This window comes from Microcaecilia unicolor, chromosome 11, assembly GCF_901765095.1.
Source record: "Microcaecilia unicolor chromosome 11, aMicUni1.1, whole genome shotgun sequence".
NCBI lineage: Eukaryota > Metazoa > Chordata > Amphibia > Gymnophiona > Siphonopidae > Microcaecilia > Microcaecilia unicolor.
In genome coordinates, this window is record NC_044041.1 from 1,205,235 (window position 1) to 1,233,182 (window position 27,948).

The 27,948-nt window shown below is 45.2% G+C and overlaps 2 protein-coding genes across 5 annotated transcripts; one reads left to right on the forward strand and one right to left on the reverse strand.

Moving 5' to 3' along the window:
- The first annotated feature begins 216 nt into the window (after nucleotides 1-216).
- On the forward strand, nucleotides 217-9,191 carry SLC35E4 (solute carrier family 35 member E4). The gene is made up of 2 exons (XM_030217681.1): nucleotides 217-1,536; nucleotides 8,092-9,191. The coding sequence occupies exons 1-2, from the start codon at nucleotides 984-986 to the stop codon at nucleotides 8,505-8,507; spliced, it is 969 nt and encodes a 322-aa protein (XP_030073541.1). The 5' UTR covers nucleotides 217-983; the 3' UTR covers nucleotides 8,508-9,191.
- A 10,726-nt stretch (nucleotides 9,192-19,917) lies between these two features.
- On the reverse strand, nucleotides 19,918-27,351 carry DUSP18 (dual specificity phosphatase 18). 4 transcript variants are annotated; one of them, XM_030217683.1, is made up of 4 exons: nucleotides 27,312-27,351; nucleotides 25,315-25,390; nucleotides 25,207-25,236; nucleotides 19,918-22,134 (listed from the first exon to the last, which is right to left on the reverse strand). In XM_030217683.1, the coding sequence occupies exon 4, from the start codon at nucleotides 22,078-22,080 to the stop codon at nucleotides 21,508-21,510; it is 573 nt and encodes a 190-aa protein (XP_030073543.1). In that variant the 5' UTR covers nucleotides 22,081-22,134; nucleotides 25,207-25,236; nucleotides 25,315-25,390; nucleotides 27,312-27,351; the 3' UTR covers nucleotides 19,918-21,507. The 4 variants fall into 4 exon arrangements, with proteins under 4 accessions (XP_030073543.1, XP_030073542.1, XP_030073544.1 ...); XM_030217682.1 differs by having other exon boundaries at nucleotides 27,289-27,336; XM_030217684.1 differs by lacking the exon at nucleotides 25,207-25,236 and having other exon boundaries at nucleotides 27,289-27,336.
- Nucleotides 27,352-27,948: the final 597 nt, after the last annotated feature.

The window sequence follows — 27,948 nt, forward strand, 5'->3', positions numbered from 1 at the left end:
TGGTTCAGCTGAATGATGCTAATGGTGAAAATCCCCCCTCCCCACTGCATTTGAGCCCCCAGTATCTGTGTGGAGCGGAGGCCCTTTCCTAGGATCAAAACCACTCAGCTTTCTATTTTAACCTGTAGTGTAAAGCAACAGACCTCACAAGGAGTAAGGTGGACAGAAACCCCAGGCCTGACTGTTGCAACTCTTTGCTGGCTTATTGCTCACTACAAAAGAAGTCAGGAAGGGAGTATTCAGATCCCTGCTTCCCTCCTTCTTTTCAGCAGAATAATATCGTCACTCAGGCTCAGATCATATTGCAATGGGTTTCTGAGTCACAAGCAAAACACAGCTAAAAATGGCTTTTTGGCTGTCCGCACAGTACTATGATAGGAAAGAAGGCTCTTCAGTCTCCAGCAACCTGCCTGTCAACAGCGGCCACGTTACCTTGAAGGCTTTGGGGAGGGAGGGAAGACGCGTAAAATTAGCCGCATAAGGATTACAGATACACGCACAGAGAAGTTGACAGCTCAGACTTCAGCCTTAGTTACCACTTTCCTGTTTTGCTGCTGTTTTAAAAGTCTCCTGTCTGTCAGGATGCTGAGTTAGCACTCGGGGATCTGTCAGGCAAACCGGATTGGCAGGAGGTGGCAGGAAAAACTACCAGAAAGAGAAACTCCCGGGAGTGTCTGACCGGATTGCAACACACATCTCCTACTGATCATTTCAGTACTTACAGCCTCCCTGCAACGAGGCAAGAAAAAAAGCAAGAACAAGGGTCTCTTGACTCCACCAGCTCTTTGCAAACTTGTTTTGGCTGCTTGGGGATCCCCTGCCTTAGTCCTATTTGGTTGACTTCTGTTCCTTTCCTTCTCTTACAAAAGAGACAACCAAGAGGCTGCAGGAGGTGACCTAGGATTGAAGAGGAGATGTCTTCAGGGTGAGCCCAGAGGCCTCACTACAGCAGCAGCAGCAGCAACCATGAGGTGCAAAAGGAAATGGCTGGTTTGGAAGGAAGACCCCCTGAGACTAAGAAGGGGCAGCTGGTAGTCGCTGTCTTGATCTGGTTATTAACTGGCATCACCATCTCCAGCCTGAACAAATGGATATTTGCCGTCTACAAGTTCAGGTGCCCTCTGCTGCTGTCGTCCCTGCATATGCTCACTGCCATCCTGGTGGACTACCCGCTGCTCAGGTTCGGCGTGGTGAAGCTGAAGGCTGGCGAGGACGTGGCCCTCACTGCCGCTGCCAGGTTTCGAGTCTTTCTCCTCAGCCTGTCCTTCTGTGCCAGCATCGCCTTCGGCAACCTAGGACTGAATTACGTGCAGTTGTCTTTCGCACAGATGGTTTATTCCACTACCCCGCTCTTCACCCTGGCCCTGTCGAAGGCCCTCCTGGGCACCCGGCACCACATGCTCAAGTACACGGCCATGCTGCCCATTTGTTTGGGAGCATCCTTCAGCATTATAGGGGAGGTACAATTTCACCACACTGGATGCTTCTTCCTTGTGCTTTCCACCTTCTTAAGGGGATTAAAGTCCGTACAACAAAGTAAGTCATTTGCGTCTTATTAACGGTGGGCATGCTTTTGATTTGATGCCGAGATGGGTGCAGAATCTACTACTGGAATTAGGATGCTTTCCCACACCAGGATCCCGAATGCTTAGACACCATAGAGGGGGTGATTTCATAAAACATTTTCTATATTTATAGTCTGCTTTACATTCAAAGAAGGACTTTTATTTGCATGTGTGTATAAATGACAGGCAAGGGGAAAAAGGCTGTGCCTGCTTTCATGTGATCTGTGCACGTGCACTGCTGGGGTGGGGTGCAGCGAAGGCAGAGCTGCAATATTTATGCAGATTTCTGCATGCACCAAGGATATGCACATATTTTCACTGAGGCTGGAGGAGGAGTGTAATGGTTGGTGCAGCAAGGCTTTGAAACCTGGCGTTCTGGGTTTGATTCTCACTGCAGTGCCTTGTGACCTTGGGCAAATCACTTAACCTCCGTTGTCCCAGGTACAAAAACTTAAGATTGTGAGCCCTCTAGGGACAGAAAAAAGTACCTGCATATAATGTGTACAGCACTGCGTACATCTAGTAATGCGATACAAATGATTAGTAGTATTACTGAGGATATGACAGACCTTCGGAACAGGTCTACATTTGTGCGTTGGCATTTGGATCTGGGAATCTGTTTCTTAGCTAGTAAGCTCCTATGTTGTCTTTATAAGAGAGACTTAAGATCTAGATCTCACGTAGGCATAAAATTACCCCTATAATATGATGGTATTTAATATGGGAGTGGCTGTTGTAATGAATATTTAGGAGGAGTGGAAGGAGGTGATGAACTTATCTGATCGTGTCATATATGCAAGCATATAACAGGTCATCACACCTGTAAAATTAATCACGTAGTCGTCCAGTTCCTGAGCTGTAAAGCAAAGTGCAGTACAAATATAGGGAAGGGACGAGCCACACCACAAGGGATGAGGGTTTTGCTACATCACTCTAACCAGTTTCTGAGTCACATGGGGAAACTCCTTCAAGTCAGCTTCTCTATTCTGTTCCATTCCCTGCATTTATAAACCTGCTATTATCCCTCAAGAATCAAAGTGAGTAATAAATAATAACATTTGTAAAATTTGGTATCAAACCTTGTAAGATTTCTTGAATAATTAGTCCATAATTGCACGCAATTGTAAAGAAGGAGAATTCCGTATTTTAGCTGATAAATAGGTAAATGAACTATCAAAATAACACTGAAATCAAATCTTATTAACTGCAGGAAGAGCCAATATCTACGTATAGACTGATGAATCAGGAAAAGAGATCAGAAAGATATGATCCACTGGGTAACACCTGTAACTAATCTTATGGTCCCTGCAAATCAGCTTATAATCGACTCTTGAATTCATCAGAAACCAATGCAACTTCCTAAGAAGTGGAGTTACATGATCATACTTTTCTTTTAACCAAAAATCAGTGTAGCTGCACAGTTTTGTAACTTCTGAAGCCTCTTTAAATATATCTGATTAATCCCTGCATCCAGGGAGTTACAATAACCCAGCTGTAGCGAAACAATGACTTGTACAAGTGGAGGAGTGGCCTAGTGGTTAGGGCAGTGGCGTAGCGGGGGCGGATCGCCGCTGCACCCCCCCCCCCCCGGGTGCAGACCAACACGACACCCCCCCACCGGCATAGCGCCACCCAGACACGGTCCCCACCTGTCTACGAGCTCCATTCATCTGCACTGCTGCAGTAAAAATCGCTTCGTCGGACCTTCCCTCACTCACTGTGTCCCGCCCTCTGACGTAACTTCCTATTTCCTCAAGGGCGGGAAATAGTGAGTGAGGGAAGGGCCGACGAAGCGATTTTTACAGCAGCGATGCAGATGGATGGAGCTCGTAGACAGGTGGGGACCGTGTTGGGGGGGAGGCGCTGCGCGGGGTGGGGGGTGGACGGATGCACCCCCCCACCCGTTGACACCCGGGGCGGACCGCCCCCACGGCCCCGCCCTTGCTACGCCATTGGGTTAGGGTGGTGGACTTTGGTCCTGGGGAACTGAGGAACTGAGTTGGATTCCCACTTCAGGCACAGGCAGCTCCTTGTGACTCTGGGCAATTCACTTAACCCTCCATTGCCCCATGTAAGCCGCATTGAGCCTGCCATGAGTGGGAAAGCGCAGGGTACAAATGTAACAAAAATAAAATAGATACTATTGGAGATTCTACATGGAATGTTGCTACTATTGGAGATTCTACATGGAATGTTGCTATTCCACTAGCAACATTCCATGTAGAAGGCTGCGCAGGCTTCTGTTTCTGTGTGTCTGACGTACTCACAGAAGCAGAAGCCTGCGCGGCCACATTGGTGATCTGCAAGGGCCGACTTCTACATGGAATGTTGCTAGTGGAATAACAACATTCCATGTAGAATCTCAAATAGTAGCAACAGTGGAGGAGTGGCCTAGTGGTTAGGGTGGTGGACTTTGATCTTGGGGAACTGAGGAACTGAGTTTGATTCCCACTTCAGGCACAGGCAGCTCCTTGTGACTCTGGGCAAGTCACTTAACCCTCCATTGCCCCATGTAAGCCGCATTGAGCCTGCCATGAGTGGGAAAGCGTGGATGGAATGCACAGGTCTTTATCTGCCGTCATTTACTATGTTCACTTATTAGTTCTCTACTCTTGTGAGTCACTTAAATGACTTTCACACATTCACTTACTCTACCTCAAACAACAAAAGCATCTACATGGTTTACAAATAAAATGATCAACTCTAAGTAGAAAGCAGGGGGAAGACCACAAACAGGAGACCTAGGTTACAATTGGTATCTTATAAGGGAGGAGTCAGATCAGCCCCACGATACGTAAGGAGGGGAAGAAGTGCTGAGAAAGAGGAGAACGGTGAGGCTGCTGTAATGGGGCAACCACGGAGGGTGGAAACTGCAGACTAGGTGGACCAGGCTGGTCTTTATCTGCTATGTTACTATGCAATTATAATACAAGTCCCCCCTCCAAGCTCTTTAATAACCTAGGCAGCTAGGAAAATGACCAGGGTTAGTGCCCTAATATCTGACCATGTGGTATCCCTGTCATCGCATTCACTAACAAGCTGCCAGCCTTCATCTGACTGGGTTCTGGAGCATTGTAGCTCGTTAGTTATCGTATATTTCATCTTCACACCCAAGCTGCTCATATTGCTGGCACATTACCCCTCTCCTTGTGATACAGTGTATTATTACCCTTCCACACACCTCAAAGCAGTTTGGAGCTTAACCGAGAGAACTAGAAACTGGAATTTGTGAGGGATGAGGTGTTCAGCAGTACTGACCCTTCCAGTACTTTAGCATATGTCTGGGATCACGACCAGTCTTACTTATGACCTCCGCTTCCTCCTTGATATAATCCCCACCCCCACCCCCTTCCCAAGGTCTCTGCACCCCAACCAGGGCCTCTTCCCCAAAGGGAGAACCAGGGCTGCTGCTCACTCCTTTCTCAGGCACAGAACTGCTGGTAGCAGCAGGTCCTGGGAGGTCACTAGCTTCCTGGGATCACTCGCTCCTCTCACTCTTCAACAAAGGTACAGCCATGTTCAAACATATGTTCTGAACCTCTACTGGTTTACTGAAAGCACTTAAATATTGATAAAAATTGTAATCAAAAAAGTATAAAATATTAAAAATCACAGTTCATTCCTTTTATCCCCCCAGCAACGTAGAAAGAGCTTTACTTCCAAGGCATCATCTACAAGAAATTACAAGGGCCCTGTCTTGAGGGTTACAAAGAAAAAAAATCTCCATCAATACAGCACGGACAAGAGAATGAGTGAAAGGGTGTGGGGAACCAGCAAGACAGAGGAAGGGTTTCTAAGGTGCTATGTGTGTGGGGGGGGGGGGGGGGGGGAAAGGACGAATGAGGTTAAGAGGATGGGAAGTAAGAGAGAAAGGGAGCCGTTGGGTGCATCAGAAGGTGAACAGCAGGATAGGGAGTGAGAGGATCAGAGGGGCTGTGAGGCATGAGGGGATAGGCCAGAACCCCCTTTCTGTCCTCACCTTCCTTTCCTCGATTCCTTCATCCTTCTACAAAGTAATATTTTACATCATTAAGGGGCTCATTTTCAAAGCACTGACTTACAAAGTTATGTGGAGGGGCATAATCGAACGGTACTGGCCATCTATATGGCCAGCGCTTCAAAGAGCAGTCCCGAACCGTATTATCGAAAAAGATGGCCGCCCATCTTTCGTTTCGATAATACGGTTGGGGCCTGCCAAATGTCAGAGATGGTCGGGTTTGAGATGGCCGGCATTGGTTTTCGCCGATAACGGAAACCGATGCCGGCCAAATCCATGGCATTTGGTCGTGGGAGGGGCCAGCATTTGTAGTGCACTGGTCCCCCTGACATGCCAGGACACCAACCGGGCACCTTAGGAGGCACTGCAGTAGACTTCAAAAGGAGTGGACTTCCCAGGTGCATACCTCCCTTACCTTGTGTGCTGAGCCCCCCAAATCCCCCCCAAAACCTACTCCCCACAACTGTACACCACTACCATAGCCCGTAGGGATGAAGGGGGGCACCTACATGTGGGTACAGTGGGTTTGGGGGGGGGGGTTGGAGGGCTCCCATTTACCACCACAAGTGTAACAGAGGGGGGGGGGGGGGTTGGGCCTGGGTCCACCTGCCTGAAGTGCACTGCACCCACTAAAAACTGCTCCAGGGACCTGCATACTGCTGTGATGGAGCTGGGTATGACATTTGAGGCTGGCATAGAGGCTGGCAAAAAAATGTTTTATATTTTTGGGTGGGAGGGGGTTGGTGACCACTGGGGGAGTAAGGGGAGGTCATCCCCCATTCCCTCCGGTGGTCATCTGGTCAGTTCGGGCAGCTTTTTGAGGCTTGGTCGTCAACAAAAAGGGACCAAGTAAAGTCGGCCAAATGCTCGTCAGGGCCGGCTTTCTTTTTTCCATTATCGGGCAAAGCCGGCCATCTCTTAACCACGCCCATCCCACCTTCTGTACCCTGCTGACACGCCCCCTTGAAGTTTGGCTGGCTCCGCGACGGACTGCAGTTGAGGCCAGCCAAAATCGGCTTTCGATTATACCGATTTCGTCGGACTTGAGAGATGGCCGGCCATCTCCCGATTTGTGTCGGAAGATGGCCGCCCTTCTCTTTCGAAAATAAGCAGGATAGCTTGTCTAATAGGTAACTTTTAGTTAGTTTAAAAGAGGGGCTTCTGGGATTGTGTGTAGATCACAGGAGGAAAACATATTTCACATTTTCAAAACATTTGCTTGCTATTTTTGTTCCCCTCCTCTGCCCACACAAATTGTAGATGCAAAGTATGTGGGAGCTTTTATAGTAGACACTGTGTGTTAATTGATTTTCAAAGGAAAACTATAGGGGGTACCAGGTCCATGCAATAGGGCAAATTATTATTTTTTAATTTTGGGTTTTGCCGGGTTCTTGAAGCCTGGATTGGCCGCTGTCGGAGAGAGGATGCTGGGCTTGATGGACCCTTGGTCTTTTCCCAGTATGGCGGTGCTTATGTGCTAACTCTGTGAGCCAGGGGCGTAGCCAGACAGCAGATTTTGGGTGGGCCTAGGCAAGAAGTGGGTGGGCACCAAATGTTCTCTCCCCCACCCCCACATCAAAAAAATATCTCAGCTGGTGGGAAAATGCTTTTCTCCAGTCTCCACCTTGGTAGTCTGCAGCAGGCATGCGCTGAAAACTGAGCATGCGAAGGTGCCAGTATTGTGGAGAGCAGCATTTTCATTACCATGTGCTACTGTTGGATGGGCCTGAGCCCAAAGTGGGTGGGCCCCGGCCCACCTGTGGCTACGCCACTGCTGTGAGCTACTGAAAATAAACCTGACTCCTTGAAAGCACAGGGTCTCCCTTTACTTTATAATTGTGTTTTGAAAGATCTCTCTCTTTAGGACAGGATACAACATTATGCTCTTATTAATACCACTCTTAAAGACGGTTGTTCGATTTCCTCTAAAATCTCTACTTGTATTACAAATTTAAATGATTTAAAGTTAATTTGAGTTTGAAACTGGATGCCCGATTAGCTAATTATGTTTAATGTGTGTGACTTCAGTTGGTAACTGAATATACAATATTTTAGAAGAGAGGAGGCTTTTTTTGGCATCGCCATTTCAAAATCAGTTGGTAACTGAATATATGATATTCTAGAAGACAGGAGACCAAAGAAGTCTTCGTTTAAGTAAAATTTCACCAGTGTATGTTCATACACTAGATCATCCGAGATTGTTCAAGACCCCTGAGGCAGGCCTTAGGGCCGAAACACGACTGTGTCGGGTCATTTTTTTAATACAATAAAGTGATTTTTGGTATCCTCACTTTTTTGTTTCATATCTCACGGTATCGTGAGGGTTTTTAACCTCCTTTTTTTGTTTATTTGTATATGGCTGGGCACATAACTGCTCACCTAAGTCTACACACCAATTATACAATTCTCTGCCTGAAAAGGCGCTGTTTTAGTGAAGTAACATACGCTGCATTGCTGAAGGCGTTCCGAATGGGGAGCAGTCAGCAGCCATGTGAATTTCGTTTCTAACTGCTGTTTTATTTCTCCCAGGCAGCCTACTGAAAGAAGAAAGAATTAATTCCGTCACTTTGCTTTACCTAATGTCCATCCCCAGCTTCTGCATCCTTTTCACAGCCGCCCTGGTGCTGGAGAACAGAGCTGTTTGGGAGACTCCTTCCCGCCAGGACAACACTCTCTGGCTCTTCATTTTGCTCAGCTGCTTGGGCTCTGTCCTCTACAACCTGGCTAGCTTCTGGGTCATCACTTTCACCTCCGCTGTCACTATCCACGTTCTGGGCAATCTCACCTTGGTGGGGAATCTGGTCTTATCCCAGATTCTGTTTGGCAGTCAACTCACCGTCCTCAGCTATGCCGGCATCGCACTGACTCTGATGGGAATGTCCCTCTATCACAACTGTGACCTCGTAGCTGGGCGCCTGGGCTCCAAAACTGCCAAATCTAAGTGACTTATCTGTTTGTAGGGTACTTTTGTACTTGAAATGTAACTGGAAATGTTTACAAAAGATCGAGGGTTCAGCAGATGCCTGAATTCTTGAAAGCTGATACCAGTGGACTCAGTTGCGCTGGAAGCATCAGAGTCAGGAACTGAAGTTATAGCGCCCTCTCTCTGGGGAGTGTGGAAAAAGTCCTTCAACCCTGCACACATCTACCACAACTGGATGTAGCCTCGATAGGCAGAAGAGCTCAAGGGATTGCACATTCCTGGCACACAAACACCCTGCATGACCATGGGTAGATTCATTGACAGGGGGAAGAGTTAAGGCTCAAGACACGCTAACGCTGGTATATGGTGACCCTCCAAACACTTGTAAAATTCATTAAACCAAACTGTCAGTGGCAGAAAGTTCCAATGGAAATGTACATCAAACAATTAGAAAAAGCAGAGCAGCTGCTGCATCTTTTCCTTTGGGACAGGCTCCTTCCCTTCCTTTTCATTCCGTCTGGCCCCTGCATGAGTCCTACAAGCTGCTAAAGTTTATGATTATGTTTATTGAAACTTTTGATTAATCACAACATTTTGGACAAGCCAAGTCTAAACAATTTATTGACATGAGCTAATCTTAAAAACAAAAAAATAGTAAGAAAGGAACTCCAATGATCTTGATAGGAGAGGAACACATTCATACAAGGGTGGCAGAGCAGGTGGGGGGAAGAGGGGGTGGTGGTTGGGAGGTGAGGATAGGGGAGGGCAGACTTATACGGTCTGTACCAGAGCCGGTGATGGGAGGCGGGACTGGTGGTTGGGAGGCGGGAAATACTGCTGGGCAGACTTATATGGTCTGTGCCCTGAAAAGGACAGGTACAAATTCAAGGTAAGGTATACACATATGAGTTTGTCATGGGCAGACTGGATGGATCATGCAGGTCTTTTTCTGCCGTCATCTACTATGTTACTATGTTATGTTACTAAGATACTAATCTCGAGCTTAAGAATTAAAACAGAACTTAGGCATAAATGTATGCTTTAATATAGTATCACTGTGTCTGCTGCTGTGAACAAGTCGATCAGCTCCACCTTGTGTTAAAAGCAAAAGATGCGTTTTCAAATTAATTTTAAATAGTTTATACAAAGTTTCTGAGCACTGTCCCCAAAACAAACCATGCCAGAAACAAAAAGTGCACTTTTGTTGACTCCCAATGTGCCTGAGCGGGAGGAGGGAGGCCTAGACGATGGTCATTGAAGGAGCAGAGCATGTGGGAAGGGAAAATTAGAAAAAAACCTCAGCAGGGACACAAGGTGTTCCATCTTGTGACCTGGATTGGCTACTGTTAGAAGCAGGATACTGGGCTATTTAGACCTTCAGTCTGACCCAGCATGGCTAGTCTTATGTTCTTACCTACATAAATAAGGGATTCTAATAAATAGAATTTGCCAGCGCTTCATCCAAATCTCCCACTTCCCTATCCAAGGTAACATGCAGCATCAGCCCCACAAGCACCGGCTTCACCCTCTGCAATCTGGGGCGGGGGGGTGGGGGGGGGGGGAGGAAAGGTCCAGTTGCGGTGGAGAGGCAGAATAACTCTTACAGCACTGAGGCCTCCCCACTTGAGCTATGCTCTGATGATGTAAAATGCTCAAAACCACTCCCCCGATTCAACAGTTGCATGAAGTGCTTCCACCCCACCAGGATCATTGGTACCCTTCATGCCTGGCATCCCAGGAGGTCACCCATCTCGTCCACTCCTTCTGATGGTACCATACAACATAACTCTCTACTGAACTGTCAAAAAAAAAGGTTATTAGTCAAGAGAGTCAGCAGATGGTTAATGGTTTCAAACTGGAAACCAATTGCCAGCCTTGCAAATCTTGAAATTAGTTGCTGGGAGAGTAATTACACTGCCTTACTGAGGGGAAGAACTGTAGGGAATTCCGATTTTTAACAGGATTTATGTTCTTTTTTGGATAATGTTATTGATGGGTAATCGACCTTTGACTATAGTGGATTACAGGACTCAAATGAAATGAAATTAATGGTTTGGCAAAAGGATATGTGACAGCACATGACAAGGGGTGGTGAGTTGGCCATGTCTGTCTTTTACTCACACTTCACGCCCCCCCCCCCCCCCCATGTGCTCCTCACTAGAATCTCCAGTGTGCCTTAAGTGAGGTATTAGCCCAATCAGGAGGTGTTTGTGAACTTATTAACGATACCTCATGTTGTACTGTTATCAGAAATCAATCTATTATTGTTAAAAATGCAATGCAGCGCATTCTTTCTTTAGCACAGCTGAAAGTAAGTGATTATGAAGGAATATTAGATATGTCTTGGTGGGATTCAATCAAAAATTGGTTTTCAGGATTGGGACCATGGTTGAGAGGTATTGTAACTGGATGTATTGTTTTCCAATGTGTTGCTGGATTATTGCTGTGCTGTCTGCCATGCTTAATGAGTTGTTGTCGACGAGTTTGTCAGAGTACAATGAAAATGACCATGGTAAATCAAGTCAATACTATCATTTCTCCTGACACTCTGGTTGACTCAACAGGACCCAATTGTCCTGGACTACTAATGTCAAATAATGAAACCTCACTCACTGATTCTATGATTTGACAGAAAATGTTTGCTATTGCCATGACGGCCTGAGGGATAACCTGTTACTCAGGATTGTGCCCAGTCTAACAGTGATACAAACTATAATCATACAATCTGTTGTGAACCTTATGAATAAGGTTCAAGGGAGGATTTGGATATAAGTTAAAGAAAAAGAAATCATGAGTTCTGGAAAAGAACAAGTTTGGCAATGGTGCAATAATGTCTGGTGATAGATAAATTGGGTTTCAGCTTTTCGTAGTTGGTAAATCCCAAAATGACCTCAGTACTTACTGTAAGGGTACTTTTTCGAGATATACCATCAGAGGGCAGGTCTCACTGTGGCCACGTCAAAGTGAACACATCGTCCCTGCCTCACCGTGACACATGCTCTGTAAATGAAGACCAAAGGTGCTGCTCAAACATACAGAAGCAACACTAGATTCCAGAGCATTTTCATAGTGAAATAAATTATTAGAAGGAAATAATTACTGGGTTTGACCACTGCTTGAATAAAATGGAAGTCATGTTGGTGGATGTATCTTGGTTCATAGAACCAGGGCAGGTAGAGGTTGGGTTACCATATTTGCTCCCCCCAAAAAGAGGACACATGCGAAGGATCACGTGGTGCCATGGTGGAGTGAAGACGCTGGAAAGCGGAGCTCCCACATTTCCTCCCTAAAATCCTGCTAAAAATCGGCACACCAGAGGGTATCATATCAAATTGAAGTGGTAAACGAAGCGACAGCAGTACAGAGAGACCTCAGACGCTAAAATCGCTGGGATGGCCACAAAAACGCAAAAGAAAGAAAAAGAGAAGAGCAAAGGCGCTGACTCCAAGATGGCGGAGATACAGGGTCAACTTACCTCTTCTGTATGCTCAGCCTGGACATCGGAAATAACAGCAGAGGTCACCGCGGCACTCGATAAAAAAATGTAAGCGATCTTTGATAGAGCAGAGGCTGCACATGAACGGTTGGATGGATTCCACCTGGATTTAGATCACATGCAGCAGCGGATCAGCGACATCGAGGATCGAATGACGGAGGCTGCGGGACCAACAGAGACTATGCGCCTGAAAATACATGACATGGAGCAAAAACTAGAAGATCTAGAAAACAGATCAAGACGTAATAATTTGCGACTCATTGGCCTCCCAGAACACTTAAAGGACTCTGAGCTCGTGGAATACTTAGAGCATTGGCTTCCTAAAGAACTGCAGCTTACCACATTGCAAGATCCGTTGCGGATTGAAAGGGCCCATCGGGTGGGCCCTAAAAGAGCAACCGGAGAACGCCTGAGGGCTGTGATTTTACGCATTCTACAATATGGGCACAAGCAGGCGATAATGAAAGCGCTCAGGTCGGGAAAGCAGCTGAACTATGAAGGCAAACGTGTATTATGCTTTCAGGATTATTCCACAAAAGTAGCGGCGGCTAGGCGAGCTTTTGCATCCACGTGCACGGAGTTATATAACAGGAAAATTAAATTTGCCTTAATCTATCCAGCCAAATTAAAAGTCTTCCATGAAGGAACAGAAAAAAATTTGGAGACGGTGGAGGCAGCGCAAGAACTTGTCAAGGCATTGCCGCCAAAAGGTAATGAGCGAAATGGTGGCGAACAGCTTTGAAGGCCCACTGCAGATAGAAATGGCGGGACGAGTCTACAAGCAACCTAGACTGGAATTAGTGTTTGGAGTCTGTGCTGGTTGAAGAGACCTAGAGGTAATATGCCCTCAGTCCGGTACTATGTTTTACTACAAGTGTGTTGGAAAAGGGGGTAATCCTTAAACCTGCGGCGAGGCTACAATATAAAAAGACAGTCTGTGGCCATGTAAGCACATTGGGGCTAACATTTTAAATTTGAGTCCTGACTATGCATAATTTGAAGCCTAAGGTAAGAGGCGCCAGCCAGTACACTGACCCAGGACTTGGACTGCTGAGTTAATAATATTCATAGTTAAACTTACTAATATGAGAAGGAGTCCCGTGTAATATTCTGGGATCCAGGGAAAAATGTGATATGTTATTTAATTTGCTGTTTATAGAATTAATAGAATGTTAAATGTGCCTGTATATTATGGGTTTGGTTTGGAGGGGCAGGCCTATTCTTATACTATGGAGTCAGACACGTTTGTTCTTACTAGGAGTTGGGGGCTGCATACGAAGATGTTGACCTTTCTGGAGAATACCCCCAGGCTTAAACGTTGGTGTTCTGGATGGGAAAGTAGGGGGGTATAATTATATAGGAGTTAAAGGTTTGAGGGCAATGTTTGATTGGTATGTGACCTGTATACAAGTGAAGGGAGGGAAGGAGGCACCTAGACGTGATGGACTCGGAATAGGAGTTCAAATGGTTTAGAGGGGGAGGGTATAGTTGGGTTTGCTTTGGGGGAATGGGAAGGGAGTTGGGGGGAGGGGGCAGGTAGAGAGGGAGGGAACTCTTTCAGGCAGAGGACTCATAAGCATTGAAACCAAATGGAACACGGGCTGGCTTCTTGGTACAGGAAAGGGGGGAGTGAGCTGGGACATTCCCCCTTCTGGAGATAACAGATAAATAGATAAAGGGATGATCTCTTATGGTTAAAATATTATCCTGGAACGTGGGTGGCATATCATCGCCTATAAAACGTGCCAAATTGTTGCAGGCCTTGAATAGACAAAAAGCTAACATAGTTATGTTACAGGAAACACACTTAACGGCGGCAGAACATCAGAAACTACGTAGATGGTGGGTGACAGAGAAAGTGGATAGCCCTGCACATAATAAAAAAAGCAGGAGAGGATTACAATGTATAATGAAGGATAGTGTAATAGATCCCAATGGCCGCTATGTAATTCAACATATTATTTTGAACAATAAGCCACTCCTGCTGGTAAACCTGTATGCGCCTAACCAATACGACAAAAAGCTTTTCCAGAAAATTATAAAACATATTTATGCTTTTGACCAGATCCCCATATTAATAGGAGGAGACTTTAACTTGGTTGCTGACTCTCTGATGGACAGTACCAGGCCCCAGAAGGTGGCTCCGGTGAACCTTTTAAAAGGAATACCATGGATCTGCTCTTCCCTGGAGCTGGTGGACTCCTAGTCAGCGAGACTTTACTCATTTATCCAGAGCGCATGGTACGCAATCGCGAATAGATTACTTGTTACTCTCTGAGAATATTTCTTCACGAATAACACAGGCCACAATAGGAGCTACTGCAGTGTCGGACCATGGGTGACATTGGATTGGAGTAGAGAGGAAAAAGTAGGATTTAGATGGCGGTTCCCTAAAGCATTGTATTATGATTCCAAGTTCCCTCCGTATATGCGGGAGAGGTGGGGGGAATATGTGGAATGTAACGGAGACTGCTATGAGCGGGACCCAATACTTTTCTGGGAAGCAGCCAAAGCCGTGCTGCGGGGGCATATTATTTCATACTCAGTACATCAGAAGAGGGCGAAAGAAGCAGAGTTAGTGCGGCTGGAACAACGAGTAAGAAGAGATAGGCAGATTTACGGGCAAGAGCCGACGACAAGGCATAAACAAAACCTTCTGGCCTCCCATGTGGAATTAAATCAATTGATTCAAGCAAGAACACAAAAACCACAGACATATTTTCGCTTTCAGCTTTACAAACATGCTAAGAAACAAGGTAAACTGTTGGCGCGTTTGGTGAGCCAAGTGGGAGGGAGGAAGTGTGTGCCTAGGATTCAGAATGAGAAGGGCTCCTATGTTTATACAAATAAGGCAATTAATACAGTATTCCGCAATTTTTATGCTAACCTCTATTCGGCTCCGTTTGAGGAGGGACTGGAAGCAACATCTTACTTGACAGGACAGGAGCTCCCTCAGATAACGGACCGGCAACGAGACATGCTTAATGCAGATATTGATGTGGAGGAAGTTAGATGGTGTATAAAAACAAGTCCCCTGCATAAAGCCCCAGGAATAGACGGATATACATCTGAATTTTATAAAATGATGGTAAATGATGTAGCCATATGTTTGTCTGATGTGTTTAATGCCATAGTGCGGAGGGGGGCACTGCCAGCTTCGCTGCGGAAAGCTCAGATAATTGTGCTGCTAAAACCTGGTAGGGACCCAGATAGTGCGGGTTCTTACCGACCTACCTCGTTACAACCGTTTGAAACGAAACTGCTGGCAAAAATCATGGCAAATAGACTAGCCAGAGTCTTACCTTCATTAATAGCGGAACCACAAGTAGGATTTGTTAGAGAAAGATCAGTAGCCAGAAATCTGAGAAAGATCCTGTTGGCATTGGAGGAAATACATAGGAACTCCCGGTCATCGCTTTTGATCAGTTTTGATGCGGAGAAAGCATTTGATCGCGTTGACTGGAAGTTCCTGTTTGCGAGCTTGAAGGCTTATGGGATTGAGGGCCATTTTGCAGAGACCATAATGGCTTTATATCGTGAACCAGAGGCGGAAGTAGCTGTTAATGGGATATTCTCTGAGTCATTCCCGATAGCAAGGGGCACAAGACAGGGATGCCCTCTCTCGCCTCTTTTATTTGTGTTAGTATTAGATCCTCTGATTAGGGATATTGTGACTATGGAGGAGGTGAGAGGGGTGCAAATAGGGCAGGAACAATTTAAAATAGCAGCCTTCGCTGACGACCTATTGGTCATACTGCAGGACCCCCGGACTTCCCTTGCGGCACTATTGGAGATATTTACTGAATTTGGGGATTACTCGGGATTTCGCATCAACTTAGATAAATCGGAAGTTCAGCCCTTGCATATTTCAGCTGCAGACTGGGCTCAAATTAATTGCCCATTAAAAACAACACGAGATGCATTTAAATACCTAGGTATACAATTACCTGGAGACCCGAGGAAGCTGTATAAATTGAATGTAGACAGGCCACTCTTAGGGACCAGGGACATGTTAGAAAGATGGATGACATTGCCGATATCACTCTTAGGCAGAATATCTTTGTTTAATATATTCCCTAAGTGGCTATATTGTTTTCAGACCTTGCCATTGTGCCTCACCAAGGGAGATTGGAAAAATACTAAGCTTGTTGTCTAAATTCCTGTGGAATAGGAAAAGGCCCCAGATCAATATGAACAATCTGTTAGATGGTTGGAATAGAGGGGGGTTTGGATTACTAAACATATGGTGGTATAATAGAGCCTGCTCACTCCGTCACCTGGGAGACGGGTTGTTGGGGACTTCACGATATTCTCCATTGCAGATGGAACGTGAGTGGGTTCACCCCCTACACTTAAACTATATATTACAAGTCGAAGTTCCAGGTTTGCCAGTGCACATTAGGAGGAGTAATTTGGTGAGACCGCTACGGGTGATATGGGGGGAGTTAGCACAGCTATGGTCCTTCGACGCTCATATTAGTAGACTATTACCTATTAGAGGTAATGGGACCTTTATCCCTGGAATGGAGAACAAATATATTAGAAACTGGAATGACAAGGGATTCTATCTGGTAGATGACTTTGTGGATCTCAGGGGACACCTGCGACCCCTGGACTCCTTAAATCTGGGCTCCTTGGGTTGGGCGGATAGATATGCCTATAAACAGATTACACACTACATTAGGACTTTGCCTCCACATTTTTTGGCAGTTGATGTGGCCTCCAAAATTAAAGATTTGTATGAAACACCAACAACAGACCCTCCCGCCTCTATCTCAATATTGCACAAACGGCTTCTCCACATCAGGGCACCGAAGGGCCTAGAAAAGTTAGCACAGAGATAGACGGAAGATATGCAGAAACAGATCACTGTAAGTTTCTTGCTGAGAAGCTTGAGGCAGATAGCTTATAGAATTGACAGTGCGGAATTGAGGGAGTGCCAAGGGAGAAGCATATATAGAGCGTATACCTCGCTATCACGTTTACAAAAAATGGGTAAAGCTGAAACCTCTCTTTGTGGTAGATGTGGGAGCTCCCAACACACATATTTTCATGCAATGTGGGCCTGTGTAGAAATACAAGTCTACTGGCTGCAAATAGCGAGGTTTCTGGGGAGACTGCTGGAAGTGAACGTGATCTTAACACCGGAGATAGCAATTTTGGGAGCGGATGGGCTGAAGGGGGCCGGTGCTGTCCATCAGAACCTATTAATTTATAAAGCATGTATAGTGGGGAAGAAATGTATTTTAGTGAATTGGACAACTTCGGAGACACCATCGTTTTGGCAATGGCGCAACAGGTGGCATGCATTGCTCTTGATGGAATTGCGAGACTCTTGCTATAAACCAAAAAAACAGCGCAGTTTTTACTTAGTCTGGGAGCCTTATATTAACGAGATGGCCCCCAAAGCTCGCAGTTCCATTCTTAACAAGCTGAGATTAGATCCCGTGAAACTAACAACGAGACCTGTTTGAAAGATACGGATGCCTGTTTAATTACTGAAGTGCAGGAGGTCGCCTGGATTGGGTTTAAAGGGGGGGGAAGGGAGTACCTAAGGAAGAGGATGGGGTACAGGGTTTCAAAGGGGGGGGGATTTAAGGAAACAGAGCTCTTATTTAGGTTGGGGTAGGAAGGGGATATATTAGTCTTGATTGTTTGTAGTATGTTCAGATACTTTTGGCAACTAGAGAAGATTGTTAATAAGATGTGTGGATAGGATAAGGTTAAGATGCATGACAATATAAACGGCATGGATAATGTCATCAGTTCATACCGCAAAAAGCAATACAGGGATCTGCTATCATAGGGGGAGGGTTTAAGGGTCCAGACCTTATCAGTTTGTAATCACATGACCAGAATATATCCTTGTTGTTATGAATATGAGCTGTAATAACAAAAAATGAACATCCTGTTACGGAATATGGTTGTAATGTTTTATTGTATGTTCAATAAAAACTGTTTAAACCTAAAAAGAGGACACATGCCCCGCCCCATCCCGCCCCCTTTCACACACCCCACCCCTTTGACACACCCCTAAGGGTGTCCTATCCTCCCCACCCCTTACCTTACTGTACTGCCCTGGTGGTCTAATGAGCGCCTGAATATTATTCCTTGCTGACTCTGGTCCCGGCGCCAATTCAAAATGGCTGCCGAGAGTTGAAGCGGCCTCACAAGACTTCAACTGTCGGCGGCCACTTTGAATTGGCGCCAGGACCATCAGAAAGGAACAGTAGGAAGGTGCTCCGGGCAAGAAAGAGGGGGCTCTTTCCTGCCCCGAAGAGGTCACTAGACCACCAGGGCAGTATAGTAAGGTAAGGGGAGGGGAAGATAGGGCATCACTAGGCCTGCCCGGAAAGTCAGAGAAATGGGCACACTGGCAAAATCCGCCTGGTTTACCGGGCATGTCCTCAAAAAGAGGACATGTGCGGGTAAAACCGGACATATGGTAACCCTAGGTAGAGGGCACATTCCCGCTCACTCCTCACCTTCTGAGCTTCTCCTCCAGTGTCCTACACGTAACTCACATAAACTCCATGGACTCTGTCATATATACCTTAGAAAATGGTATCATCCTATCCCCCCCCCTCCACTATAGTATATCCCATGTGTTTCCCAGTAAGGATGAACCTAGTTAATAAGGGAAACTAGGGCAGCCTTACATATCATTTCCCACCTGGATTACTGCCCTTACTACTACTACTAATACATAGTAACATGGAGGCATATTTTCAAAGCACTTTGGGAGGCTAAGTTCCATAGGTTTCTATGGAACTTTGGGAGGCTAAGTGCTTTGAAAATGAGCTTGACAGTAACATAGTAGATGACGGCAGAAAAAGACCTGCATGGTCCATCCAGTCTGCCCAAGAAGATAAATTCATATGTTCATTTCTATAGCGCTACTAGCTGCACGCAGTGCTGTACACATGATATGCAGGTACTTTTTCTGTCCCTAGAGGGCTCACAATCTACATTTTTGTACCTGGGCAATGGAGGGTTAAGTGACTTGCCCAAGGTCACAAGGAGCTGCAGTTCGAACTGAACCCAGGTTGCCCTTCATGTTACATGGAAATTCCAAGAAGATCTTTATTTATTTATTTATACTTCAGCTTTTATAATCCAATTTACACAATCTACAGTAAAAAGTTAAAAATTAACCAATCCTTGCAGCTGATCCAGAATATGTGGAAGAATGAGGACATCTGACGGAAGGGACCAAATCACTGCCACATACAGAGCCAGGCAAATGGACCAGGATGACAGTAGCGAGTCCTTTATTTTAAAAAATGACGACCTTCAAACTGTGGACCCATCATTCCTAAATAAAGGACTCGGTGCTGTCAACCTGGTCATTCTCACTCTTTAGAATGTGAACATCACTGATATTTTAAAATCTCTGCACTGACTTCCAATGCTCTACTGAGTTGCCTAAATCCTTATACATCAGACTTTGGCGGGAGGGGGGTGCAGAGCCCGAGGTGAGGGGGCACATTTTAGCCCCCCCCCCCCCAGCCATTATCGACCCCCCATGCCGCCGCCAACTTTGACAACCCCTGCCGATCACCCTCTCGACTCCCCCTCCTGCCGCCATATCTCCCCCGCCATCGCCTACCTTTGCTGGCGGGGGACCTCAATCCCCGCCAGCCGAGGTCCTCTTCTTCCTGCGAAGGCTTCGTTCTGTTTCTGACGTCCTGCATGTTGTACGTGCAGGACGTCAGACTCACAGAAACAGAACAAAGCCTGGCTGATCTGCAAGGCTTCGTTCTGTTTCTGTGAGTCTGACGTGATGTCAGAAACAGAACAAAGCCTTCGCGGGAAGAAGAGGACCTCCTCGGCTGGCGGGGATTAGGGTCCCCAGCCAGCAAAGGTAGCCCACAGCGACGGCAGGGGAGGGTTGGCGGTGGGATTGAGAGGGTCGTCGGCAGGGGGTCCAGGGCCAAATCTACGGGGGCCCAGGCCCCCCTGGCCCCACGCAGCTATGCCACTGTTATACACCATCCCACACTGAGCCGCCAAAGGACCTGCACTCGTAAGGGACTATTACTGCTTCTCAGACTTGCTCCCAACCCTCTAACTTTCAGAAAGATACTCAAAACATGGAGGACAACATTGAGCCTGCAACAGTGTCTTTTGAAAAAACCTTGACCATCCCCAGCAAAGTCAGACCCAAATATGCAACGTTAGGCCGTGTCTAGACATCGGCATTGAGTATCCGAGTTAGCCTCAATACCTGAAATTTATGTGGACACAGCTGATACTCACACAGCTAACTGGGCAAGGTCAGGACTGATAACTACCTGCTCCATCCTGCCCAGTTAACTATGCAAAGCACTGACACTAAATATTACCTGTGTCCATATAACTTCCCGCAGTCAGCAAACAAGGCAAACAGTCCGCTAAATCCAACATGCAAAATAAAACGAGAAGATAACAAAAGAGAGGGTAAAACAGCATACAAACAAAATAACAAGAAAAAGGACAGCTGGGCCTTGGAACTGAGATAAGAAGAGTCCTTTAATTCTGAAAAAAGACCCGACAGGTGCTGTGTTTCGGCATAAAAACGCCTGCCTCAGGGGTCCAGATTGTTCTTAGAGATAAAATTATACAAGATTGGAAAAACCAACCAGTCAGGATATATCACCCAAGGCGAAATAATTGTCCACACTATCGTGCACAACGCCGTCAGTTTTTTACAGACATAATTTTGCACGATAGTGTGGACAATTATTTTGCCTTAGGCGATATATCCTGACTGGTTGGTTTTTCCAATCTTATATCATTTTATCTCTAAGAAGGATCTGGAGCCCTGAGGCAGGCGTTTTTACGCAGAAACACAGCACCTGTCGGGTCTTTTTTCAGAATTAAAGGACTCTTCTTATCTCAGTCCCAAAGGCCCAGCTGTGCTTTTTCTTGTTATTAAATAAAACGATAAGGCAGAGCTTTTTATTCAGTAATAAAGACCTATATTCTTTTACAAGGTCTGCCTTTTCGTTTGATTTTCCACATAACTTCCAGGACTGCCCCTCAACTGGCAGGTTAGAACCTATAACTCAGTAAGATTTAACTGGGAAGGAGCCTTTTGAATCTTGACCCAGTGACTTTTTAAAGTGGGTTTCTGACAAGCCACAGAAATAGGCATAAAAAGTTCTACAGCTTGAAGTGGAAACAGATCAAAGTCCAACAAGCACATCCATGGCATTTCGAGCTTTCATGATGGACTAGACAGAATTCAAAAGTGAACATACATACAGTTTCCTGTCTGAAGCGTCTACCACGGCTGGATGCAAGGAAGTGTGATGGGTAAGGAAGCAAGGGGCAGTAACAGTCCACTCCTTCTCTGGTCACAACATGAAGTATTTTCTCTTTCCAGGGACTTTGCTATTAACCTAACTAGCTTATCCCATGTCGAGAAATGGAGATTTCAGCTGAAATCTAAGAATGCCATGGACTGCTTCTAGCACTTCTCTCCAGCAATTCACGGCTAGCTGTTATCCAAAGTCACTGTTATTCTGTTATTCGTGTCTGTCTTTCACACAGGAATCATTCCTCTGGTTTCTTTTTCATAAACATCTGGTATATCTCCAAATGGAGAGCTGACCATTTTAACTGTGTTTTTCCCAAAAAGTTTAAGCTCGTAGCTAATGAGCTGTTTCCAGAAACCAGTGTTGGGCCTGATGATGGGTCGGCAGGATTTCAGCCACACATGGGCTTCCAGCAGCGACATGGAATCATACTTCATCAGGTAGGCCAAACATAGGGTTGCAGATCTGCTGATTCCTGCATCACAATGCAGTAATGTCCGGCCTCCCTGCATTTTAACACTGTGGATTTTATCCGTCATGGAATCAAAAGAATCAGACAAACAGGCATGGGGGGAATCGGACACAGGGACCTGCACATACTCCACAGTGGGAGAGGTACAGTTCAGCTTCTCCTTAGAGACTGTGATGACGCACGCAATCTGCTTGGCAGACAGGGAAGCTCCGTTATTTGCTGCAAAAGCATTGCTGATATAAAGACCATCTGTAACCTGGGAGAGGCCAGACAGGGTTGGATTCTTGATCAAAGTAGATGTTGCTCTATCCATTATCCTTTCGAACATTCGGAGTAATCATCAAAATTTCCATCCGTCACCTCCTTTGTTTCTTTTCTGCACCTTAAGTTAAAAAAAGATTCAGGATTGTTAGTTGATGAGAAGCTGGGGATGGGCTAACCTGCCACATAGAAGGTCCCTGGACTAGTGAAGAGCTGCCCCTTCTCTCCTAAGCCCAACAGAGCAGAGTTTCACTTCCAGGCTGAATATTCTGACCTCTGTCATCCCACTGCTTCGCCAACTGTTAGCAGAGAGGCTGCCGCTCACTCTTGCAACTCGCATGGAGTCAGAGAGCTTCGCAGCAGGATTACGTACTGGCGCTGCCTATAAAGTAAAGCAACTGGACATTTACTGGGTTCTTCGTCTGCTCTTCTCTGTGACTTCAGCTCCATCAGCTTCCCTCACCATTCAGTCCAAGGGACTCACACAAACGTGTCTCGGTAACCGTGTTATGTAGCCTAGAAAGTCAACCACTTTGTAGTCTGTAGCACAGTGGTTTCCAAATCTGTCCTGGGGGAACCCTACCAGTCAGGTTTTCTGCATATCTGTAATAAATATTTATGAGATTGATTTGCATGCACTGCTTCCACTGCATTGCATATTACAGCTATCCAGAAAACCTGACTGTCTGGGGTCCTCCAGGATTAGGTTTTGGAACCACTGTGGTACATTAAAGAGGCTAATCTGCAATCTACTCGCCTTTGCACACTATTCCCAAGTCCTAATCAAATGTGTGAAGGATCTGAGCTGCAGATAATGAAGCCAAAAGCTGCTGCAGAGAGTAAAAGATTCCAGCTGGTACAGCTGTATCCCCCCCCCCCCCCCCCCCCCCCCCACCCCACACTTCCACCAGTTTTCTACTACACTTCCTACACCGTAGCTCAGAAAAAAAATAAATGATTTTACTATGTGGAATTGTAATGTGCAAAATTAATTGCCTGACTTAGCCATGAGGATGAAGGCAGAATACAAAAAAAGTAACATGGGACGTACAAAATTCAAGGAATACAGCCTTACAGTCCAGACTTTCTGCCCTGCCTCCCAACGCCTACTCAGACTACTCCTGCAGGTCAAAATTTCTTTGGGTGCCGACCTTGCTTTCTTCCACTTTAGTCCACTTCCATCTGATTCAGAGTGTCACCTTATAAGATATTTTAAAATAAGAGTAGGCCACGACCCTGTCCTCCACTTGGAGCTTCCCACTATTAGATCATTTGCTGTTCTAAACATATTGGAATATAAATGGATACTTTAAATGGAAGGTTAGTATAGAGATTGTTTATTAAAATTAACAATAAATTTATGTTCCACCATATACCTTTCTGTTCAATGCGGATCACACAAAGAAAACTGGACATTTCCAGGAATAACAAAACGTAACATTCCTGACCTACATATTCTATTTAACATTATTTAGCACAAATTTTCTAAAAAGGTAAGTTTTAATCATTTATTGTTTTTTTTTTTGTATTCTTGATATACCATCTTTCACAATCAAGCAAAATGGTTTATAATTCTAAAATAAAATATCAAACTGAAAGGAACTACAATTCAGACAGGAAAGCAAAGCAAATCAAGGAGAGAAAACAGAATTCCCTAATAGTAGACGAGAGCACGAGAAATATTTAGGATTAAAGTCATGACTGCCACCATTGACGCCAACATGAACAAACGAGCTTAAACTTTGCAAAAGTCTGTGAAGGGAGTTCCACAGGGGTCATATGGTTATTTTATTTCTTAGGATTTATTTATCGCCATTTTGAAGGAAATTCACTCAAGGCGGTGAACAGTAAGAATAGATCAAACATGAACAATAGACAATTACAGCAGTAAAAATATTCAAACAACAATACAAAGTATGGCATAGTATACTACTTACGTCAACACAATATGTACTAGAACATTATAACTGATAGTGAAGGGTAAAGCAAAGATGGAACATATAGACAGAAAGTAAGGTGACTGATTTAAAGAAAGTTGCACATGAGGTCAGAGAGATGGTTAAATATTATCTCAGCTAGGGTAAGAGTGGATAAACATGTCCCACTGCAGTATGTGCGGCCCGAGTCAATCCTTGTGCGTGTGAGTGAGACTAACGAGTTAGTTACTTCTTCCATTGAAGGCCTGGTTGAACAGTGATTCCAGCTGATCCATCCAACTTATGACCACAGATCAGTGACCTTAACTCTTCTATGGTCTCACAAGGCACATAATTAAGCTCACAACTGCTTTACCCACAGCCAAATCCCTAAATGTCCAGTTGTCCTGACTATGTACAGCACTTGGACCTATACCCCGTCTTACTGATGATTTTCCCACATTAATTTTAAACCCTGAAACCCTAGAAAGTTTTAGAAAATTCTTCAAATCTCTTCCAACAATGGGACCATGAAGCTACTGTCCTCATCATATCTATTGCTGGGTTAAACAGTGACCTAAACCCAATTAACTTCCTTATGAGAGAACTTGCTTTATGAGTTTCCAACAATTTTATTACAATTAAATAAATAAACTGTGGATAGTCACAATTAAGCTTGATACAGAAGTGACAAGTCTTTCCGAAAGTTCAGTTGAAATATAGGAGAGGAAATACGGATGCTTAATGGGCTAAATCAGTGGTCCTGGAGGCCCCCCAGCCACTCGGGTTTTCAGGATAGCCACAATGAATATTCAGCAGAGAGATTTGCATGCATTGCCTCCACTGCAGGCAGATCTCTCTCATGAATATTCATTGTGGATATACTGAAAACCTGACTGGCTGGGGGGCCTCCAGGACCAGGTTTGAGAACCACAGGGCTAAAGACTGAGGTATTGCAATGAGCCAATGATCCAACAATTTTGTGTCAACTGCAAATACGATCACGTCACTTGTTCCCATTTCCAAATCACACATAAATGGATTAAAAACTACTAAAGTCCCAGGCCAAAACTATAATTACTACCACACTTATTCGCTCTAATAATACATTTTTAATGGACCGTTAGAGTTCATTTTTCTTATCGAGCGTTTTAATATTGAGCTCAAATTACACTAGTCCTATGGGTCCTTTTATATTTCTTCTAGTTTGATAATTCCATTAATTCATCTCATTCTCACGATACGTTTTTACTTTCATTTATATACAGAACACTCACCTTTAAAAGAAACCAGGGACCAGCTATCTTCTATAGGGAAAAAAAAACATTTTTAGCATTCATCTTAACTCTTAAAAATAATGGATTAAAAAAAATGTTCATCCAAACCTTCAGAACATGGCCTTTAGATCTATCAGCGCGGGCTTCAAAATGGCGACCGTGTCTACATCCTCTTTTAAATAACCTGTGGAAGAGAGAGAGGACAAGTTATGTATTCCAGTGAGACAAGCAGGGAACACAGGGAAGGAGACTCACACTGATCAGAACAAAGCAGACAGGAACAGACAGCGGTAAAGTCATTTACTCCAGTGAGATCAGCAGCAAACGGGAGGGAAGAAACTCATGGACAGCAGACCAAGTATTCTCACGGCTGGGTGACGTCATCTGACAGAGCCTGCTGTGGATGCTAACTAGCAAGATCAAGAACTTTATAGTAGCGTTCCACACACACGCACTGGTGCCTTCCCACCCGATGAGCAAGTGCGGGTCCCTCAGTCATTGTAATAAAACTAAAGAATTCAACTCAAACGGGAGGTAACCTTGCTTTCTCCAAGGACAAGCAGGCCCAGTTGTATTCTCACAAGTGGAAACCCCTAGCTACCAGGCTCACCAAAAACAACAATGCTTGGACAGTAGGGACTTGAAACGTTGAGGCCTATTATTCAATCTACTACTACTACTTAACATTTCTAAAGTGCTACTAGGGTTACGCAGTGCTGTACAATTTAACATAGAGGGACAGTCCCTGCTCAAGGAGCTTACAATCTAAAAGACAAGTGAACAGTCAGTCTGAAAGGGGCAGTCAAATTGGGGCAGTCTGGATTACTGAACGGTAAGAGTTAGGTGCCGAAGGCAGCATTGAAGAGGTGGGCTTTAAGCAAAGACTTGAAGGTGGGCAGGGAGGGGGCTTGGCGTAAGGGCTCAGGAAGGTTGTTCCAAGCATGGGGTGAGGCGAGGCAGAATGAGCAGAGCCTGGAGTTGGCGGTGGTGGCGCAGGGTACTGAGAGGAGGGATTTGTCCTGTGAACGGAGGTTTCGGGTGGGAACGTAAGGGGAGAAAGGTAGTGAGGGGCAGCAGACTGAATGCATTTGTAGGTAAGAAGGAGAAGCTTGAACTGAATGCGGTATCTGATTGGAAGCCAGTGAAGTGACCTGAGGAGAGGGGTGATATGAGTGTATTGGTTCTGGCGGAATATAAGAGTGCAGCAGAGTTCTGAACAGATTGAAGGGGGGATAGGTGGCTAAGTGGGAGGCCGGTGAGGAGTAATTTGGGAGAAAGTGGGAGAAGAGATAACCTCCATGACAAAGGCCTTGAATGTTGGGCACATTCAAACTGACTCTACACTTCTGCATGAAAGTGCTCTGTCCTCATTATTTAATATCTTAGTTTTAAATAGTAGTAATAAACAATATTAAGAGCATTTTTATAATGTACAGTGCATTCCACAAAACAAAAGGAGCAAGTTCCCACAAACCATCTTTCTCTTTTGATCTACATAAGTACATAAGTAATGCCATACTGGGAAAAGACCAAGGGTCCATCGAGCCCAGCATCCTGTCCACAACAGCGGCCAATCCAGGCCAAGGGCACCTGGCAAGCTTCCCAAACGTACAAACATTCTATACATGTTATTCCTGGAATTTTGGATTTTTCCAAGTCCGTTTAGTAGCGGTTTATGGACTTGTCCTTTAGGAAACCGTCCAACCCCTTTTTAAACTCTGCTAAGCTAACCGCCTTCACCACTTTCTAGGAACAGAGAAAAAAAAGATTTTAAATGCTCCCAGGTTTCAACCTAATTAATGTTTAACGTGGGATATAATTGCCATCAATAAGTAAAATAGATAGACTGAAACTGTAAATGTTCAGCACCTGATTCTCATAACATGAAGTCTGTTTTAGTGTCTCTTTACCAGGAGAAACAAAATCTCTGCATCAATATAACACATGCCAGGGTGTCCCTATAACCAGCCCCTCCAAATGACACAGTTATTGCATTATTGTATTTCCTCTGTGTACATCCCTATGCTGCACAAATCAGCATGTTTGAAAATATAAGTGAGATTAAATTAAAATGATTCAGACAATAAAGAACGACGTGGACGCACCAGCTCTTACGTTTGCTTGGAGTGTACAACGCGAGGAAGGGGAAACAGACAAGTTCCACCCTACGTGGCTTCAACGTTTTGACGTCACGCCGTCTCCTTGGAGGAGACCATAGTTGTCGCGTTTCCCAGCAAAACCCTTGCGCAATGCCAGTGCTATAGAGAGGGCGGGGCAGGTCGCGCTTCGTCTCCCCGGTTACCTAGCAACAGTGACCCAGTTCTTAAAGGCGCAGCGCCTGAGTTTCCTCCCTCCTGTAAAGTAGCCGGTGCTGCTGAGCCGCGCGAGAGCCCTGCGCCTGCACTTACCACTTGCACGCAACATGCTGCTTTTGTTTTCCCTGTCTCTCTAATTCTCTCCAGCTCACAGCAGAGGATGAGACCCCTTTGCATCAGTACTCGGGGTAGGATCAACTAGGCAAAGAAGCACCCCCCCCCCCCATAATAATAATAAAATAAACACATTTAATGGTTATGGCAGGGGTAAAACACCAGAAGTGATCTTGCCAGGTATTTGTGACCTGGATTGGCCACTGTTGGAAACAGGATGCTGGGCTCGATGGACCTTTGGTCTTTCCCAGTATGGCAATACTTATGTACTTATGAAAACAGAAGGAAAGAATTGCTGCCTGCTGACACTTCC